Genomic DNA, 6,204 nt, shown 5'->3' on the forward strand with positions numbered 1-6,204 from the left:
ATTTCCGGAATAGGATGCTATGGATTCCTGACAGTCGTGCATATAGGACGTATAAAACCTAAATCTCTCGATCCCGTTTGAATTGTGCCATGAATTACACATATGATGTTTGTCAATTTTAAAAAATCATTTCCAAAGGTAGCTTTGCATGACATTCTTCTGGACGTGTTTCATTGTGGTGATAGTGAGGGTAGTCAATCGTTTTGTTGACAAGACAGTAGTGACGGCCATCTTAGTGACGTGTGTTGTTCTGCGAGACTAGAGATGTAGTTCATTGAGAGTTTCACACAAACAAATGTGTTACTTCACAGTTTTACGACACTTATTTTTTTTTTGACATGCAAAATTATCTTGTAATTGTCAAACATCATATGTGTAATTCGTGGCACAATTCAAACGGGATCGAAAGATAATCTTTCTCTCTCCATTCTTCAATACATAATTTTTTCTAAATAAGGTCGCATGGAGGTCCACCGGAAGGGGAGGAACTTCGCCACTTATAGGCTTTTAAAGTTGGTTCCAGCCCCTGCCAAGAGAGTGGTGGAGGAATACAAGCACATTACTGTATCTCGCTGCTACAACAAAATCAATCTGAATATTCCACTGTGTCTGTGCCAAGTCTCCAAACAAAGTGCTGGCAGCCCGTGTGCTCGACTGATCAGACAGTGCTGCGGGCTGAAAGAGCGGCTCTAATGGGCTTTCAGATTTACGGATGCTTCTGAAGAAGATATTTTGATTCCTGGGGGAAATAAATATGTTCTTTGTAATCATTCAAAGCATTTTGCTCACTCTAATCCATGGCTGGCTATGTGCAGTATGGTAGGGTCATTAGTCGGAGGTCTTACCGTTAAAGTATATCCAACAAGTGGAAAGCGCAGCAAAATGTAATGTGATATTACAAATGGCTCAGGCAGGGCGAGGTGGTATTGATTGTTGATGAAAGCCTGCACCTCGTCCGCTTTTTCCACCACTGGGACTCACTAAGCCTTTCTGCTGATGGATCCTGTTTATTAGGTGTACCCTGTTACAAATGTTGCTGGTCGGCAAAATAAGATCAAAACAAACACACTGATTAACACTGTGTGTATATGTTTTATGTGTGTTTGTGTGTGGTATAGTAGTTCACACACTTATTTGATCGCAATGCATGACTCGAATGAGAAAATATAACTTTGTCCTTGAAAATGTCCGTTCTAGTCTCTCATCATGATATCCCCCATAGGGAATTTGGCTCATGACCTATTTTGGGCCATAATCCATATTTTTAAAGCAACAACCAGGACACAACTTAAATATGTTCCTCTGGCACTTATGCAAATACATTGTAGTTCAGTTAACAATAGGACAGATTGGAATATCATCTCATGACCCATTGTGTTTACTGACATTGTACCTGCTTCAGATTTTAGGTTTTTCTCTACATCATTAAATATTTGTGGTGGCTGATGTAGGGACCCATTACTCATAGTGAAAATGGCTGACTGAGGAAATATTTCTAGAGCCATTTGAAGTTGCTGAAACTAAGTTTTACTTTTATATTACATACGTATTACAAACACAACTGTCCAGTGTTGTGGCGTCTGAAAAACAAGATTCTCTGGATTGTTTTTTAAGTCTCTCCATTCATGTACCCGTTTTTTTAAAGGGGCCCTATTAGGCTTTTTTGGGGTTTTCCCTTTATTGTGTGTTATATAGGTTTTTGTATGTAAATGGCCTCCAAAGGCTGAAATCCCAAAGTTCACACCAGAGGGAGTTTCTCTTCCACACACTCCCCCGAGCCTGAAACACCTCCATTGTACTTCTATTGGCTAGACCTTCAACACATTGTACGTGATGGAGGGCAAGACATCTCTAAGCTATTGACCAATCACAACAGCGCTTGCCAGCTAACCAATCAGAGCAGACTGGGCTCTGGTTTCAGACAGAGGAGCAACAGCACAGGCAGTATGAGAAAAATAAAGAGCTTTTTGAACATTAAAGCATGGAGACATGTCAGAGTAGAAGCCCTAAATACTAATATGAAACTGAAAATGAAAATGAGCATAATATGGCCCATTTAATGCAGCACCGTTAAAAAAAACAGTTTCATACTCATCAAACCTACGGGAGCAACTGCATTTGTTATATTTGGTAGTCTAGTATCACCCTGCAAGTATACCTACTCTTGAAGATAAAGATAACTAATCTTAAGAACAAAAACAATAGATTATCCTAAAGAGATTATAGAAAAAAACCATCTGGGACAGGTAAGCAAAATAAACAACAACTGATTATACAAAAAGTTTTAAAAATGATGACCTGTGGGCAATGTAACTTTGAGCCTCTCTTAAATGCGTTAAGAGTGTATTTTCCTGAACTCAAACTCCTTCCACACTTAAGGTGGGGTTTGTTTGCTTTGAGGAACACTTTGGCTCTTTGTGAAGCGGGTCTTTAATAATTGATGCATTGGGACTGCAGATCCCAGGGTGGAGGACAGGGCAGGTAAATAGGAAGGAAGCAAGCTTCAAGCCATTGACTGTGAACTCCGTTGAACCGCAGTGTGTGTGTGCGTCTTCATTGTGTTGTGTACAGTAAATGTGAACAGTCACTTCTTCTTACACACACATAAATGCACATTACTTATGTGGCATTGTAAGTGCTCACACTGTACATGTCAGCATTTACCCAATCATTTATGCACACAAATATGAGGTCATATTTAGAAGGAAAAAAATATGAGTCCTCACATCTGAAGCAATCTCTGCCACTGCAAACACAAATGGCTGCTTCATCCCTCCTCATATAGCCGTAAAGAAAAATGGTGGCAGGGAGGATTCTTTTGTAATTAATGTGTGCAGAAGGAGCTTTGCTGCCACCACCTCTGGGGAGCTGCTCAGGGTCACCTAGCCTCGCCTTACCAGCCTCATATTGACTGTAGATAAAGCAATAAAAGCACACAGCGCTGTCAGGGTCAGCGTGTTACATGAAGATTCATCTCTCGGTGGTAAGCTTTATTGAAAAATAAAGGAATTCTCATGTAAGAAAGAACAGACACATTTGATTTATTTATCCTCTATTTATGCAGGGGGACTTTATAATTTACAATTTCTTCATATTACATTGTTTTTGTTTTCAATAAATAAAAACCCATAGGTTATGCAATGAAACTTAAGAAAATGACAGTATGACCTTTTAAGAGTCATAAGCACTAAGCATAATATGTAATGTTTATTGGAAAATATAATCCTCATGATAAAAAAAAAGACATGTGGCAAGCACATACACCAGGGTTATATCCAAACCGGGTAACAGTGGCGCTGCGCCCTCTTACATACCAAATGCAGATTCTATTCTTCAAAAAAAGTTTAATTACTCGAACAATATGAAGATCGTGTCAATCGACCGTCTGACGGCACAGAAAGCTTTATTTTTACAGAGCTACGATGTTGCGTTGTTCTTTATGTCCGCGGCGCCATATTGTAAACAGGCGTCATGTTTTCGCTAGAATTGATATATCTTATAGATCAGCGCCACAGTATTGCCCTCATACTATATTTGTCTTGAAAAACCCCGTACTCTCAAGTTTATTCTACTCTTTAGTCCTCATCTATGTGTCTCTATTAGCTGAACAGTGACAAATACTCTGCAGTTTTTTTTTGTTTAAACATAAATTCAGCCCAGCCAATTAGTGACACTAAATGTTCAATAAACTTGAATACAACACATACTAAAGAGGCATTTTATTTAGAATCAATGGCCTGCAGCCAGTTTGGATCGTAGCAGTGGACACAGGCATGGAGCCAGCAGGCAGGGGGGCAGCCAAAGCTCTCTACAGGCCTAAATGCAATATTATTACACACAATTTACAGTAGAGCAGGGGGGGTGTGAGACTGACCGTTGAGCGGCCCGACCAAGCAAGGAAGCAGAGGCAGAACGTCCAAAAATATAACCCGACGTGACGTGGGCATTTATTAAAATAATGTGCACAAAGTTCACAGCCTCAATCCTGCTGTTCTCCGTGAACACATACTGCAGCCACAAAGATCTCACACACACTCACTCTACCAGCCTCCAAACAGACAGGGCAACAGAGCCTAAATACACACCCACACTAATCAAACCAACAGGACAAGGGTGAGGGGGGAGCATTAGACACAGGTGAGGGAGGAGGAGACAACACAGGGCACCAGGTGCACACAACCAGCAACAACATACATAGGGAACAGGGAAGTTGTAGTCAATATACCCCACACAGTACAATGACTACATAAACACGTTAACGAGAGCTCCAGTAACTGCGTCTCGTTACAGGGGGGATTGATTCTGTCCTGTATTTTGATTAGATAAAGATGGAGGTGAGGCTCTTAAAGATGAGAGGAGGAACACAACTGTATGTGTATCTGCTGGTGATGCTATAAAGCCATTTATTTCTTTAAATATGTGAAATGATTGGTTTGCATGCCATTCCTCTTTCTCCTTTTGTATCCATCTATTTAACTTTCTTTATCTTGCTTTCAACGGTCCAATATTCCTCCTCCTGCCTCCATTTTTATTGTTGCTATTTCTTTTGGATTGCTCCTCCCTGTATACAGTAGCCTTCACGTACTGAAGCAGGGGTTTTGCTCTTCTAAAGCCACATGTTTGTGCATCTACTCTAGTAACTCTGTTGGACATTGAACAGGTGTACCCGATCAGATGAATTAGCTCCACTCATCTAAGCTGAACAGAGGTCTTATCAAGCAGAATAAATGAATACACCTGTGTGTGCCTTTTTTTGTAATGTCTCATTTGGCTGGGAGAATTCTAGCTGGATATTGAATATCTAGATTAAATCATAAATTAGAGAAATGATCAATAAATTAGCTGACATCAGGATAACATGTTTAAATCGACTGGTGAGTAGCGTTTAAAAGCAACAACATGCAGAAGTGCTTCTCAGATATACAGTATTTGGCTGTGAATCATGCTGGGTTACTGCTAGCACTAAAACCCATGCAGAGTGGTCGTGAAAGATGCAACCTATATTGTGAAAATACAACTTTGCTGTAGTCTGTCTTTTTATTATTAGGGGTGTTTTTTTTCATGTTATGTTCTGCTGCTAAATTATCATTATGTTGTGAGAGATTAACAGAGGTTGCTCTATAAGATTTGACTGGTGTAAGGACTTTATTTCAATGCTGTTTCAGACATAAAAGAATTTTATTGACGAATTGTTTTCCACTCTGATTCTATATCTAATTTCTCGCTCTCAGGTTCGTAGCCCAGAATGCAATGCGCCTGCAGAAACTGGGAGTGACGCACGTCCTCAACCTGGCGGAGGGAACCTCCTTCATGCATGTCAACACCAGTGTGGAATTCTACACGGGCACGGGCATCACGTACCACGGCATCAAGGCCAACGACACGATGCAGTTCAACATCAGTGCCTTCTTTGAGGAGGGGGCTGACTTTATCGACAAGGCGCTAGCACACAATAATGGCAAAGGCGAGTTTATTCTGACTAGGGGTGCACCGAATGGAAAATTCTTGGCCGAAACCGATACCGAAAATAGGAAACAGTTGGCCGAAAACCGAAAGCCGAAAGGCCGAAAATGATTAATAGAAATATATATATATAATGTATACATTTTTTACCAATGTTGTTCAGCTACCTGATTATGGAAAAAGACATGATTATGGCAAAACTTAACTTAACTTAAATAATAATCACTATTATGGGTCCATAAAACCTTTATTCAGCACTTTTGAATGCATACAGTACATTAATTCCAAGTCAAGTGCATTTTCTTTTCTCTGTAGGATAACTACAACAAAGTGCATTCAGAACAAAGCCAAGGTGCTTTAAAACTGCATAAACATCTAGGCCAGTAGGCCTACAACAAAATAGTGTAAATAAAGACTAACAGGCCTTCAACAACAACAAATGCACCTATAAGTTTGGTAACCTAACGTGTTGTTGTGATGATGTAATCAAAACGTGACAAGCACGGCGCGCGACCATGCTCGCGGCTGGCTCACAGCCAACATGTCTGCCACTTGGAGATATTTCAAAATATCAGAGAGAGAGGCGCCGATTGCGATTTGTAAAACGTGTTCAGCTGACATTTCTCGGGGGGGTGTAACTGCAAAGACTTTCACCACTTCGGGATTACTCCACCACTTGAAATCAAAACACCCGGACAAATATGCGGAGTATGATCAACGTAACCCTGTTCTCTGACATTC

At 40.4% G+C, this 6,204-nt stretch overlaps 1 protein-coding gene across 1 annotated transcript in view; it reads left to right on the forward strand.

Annotated features, from left to right (window-relative positions):
- Positions 1 to 6,204, forward strand: part of LOC104966574 (dual specificity protein phosphatase 3-like) — a 22,608-nt gene that overhangs the window by 1,583 nt on the left and 14,821 nt on the right. Inside the window, exon 2 of the mRNA XM_010795756.1 lies at positions 5,232 to 5,464. Coding sequence (XP_010794058.1) covers positions 5,232 to 5,464 — 233 coding nt within the window. The remainder of the gene's footprint in view (positions 1 to 5,231; positions 5,465 to 6,204) is intronic.

This window comes from Notothenia coriiceps, unplaced genomic scaffold, assembly GCF_000735185.1.
Source record: "Notothenia coriiceps isolate Sejong01 unplaced genomic scaffold, NC01 NC01_scaffold00037246, whole genome shotgun sequence".
NCBI classification, from domain to species: Eukaryota; Metazoa; Chordata; class Actinopteri; order Perciformes; family Nototheniidae; genus Notothenia; species Notothenia coriiceps.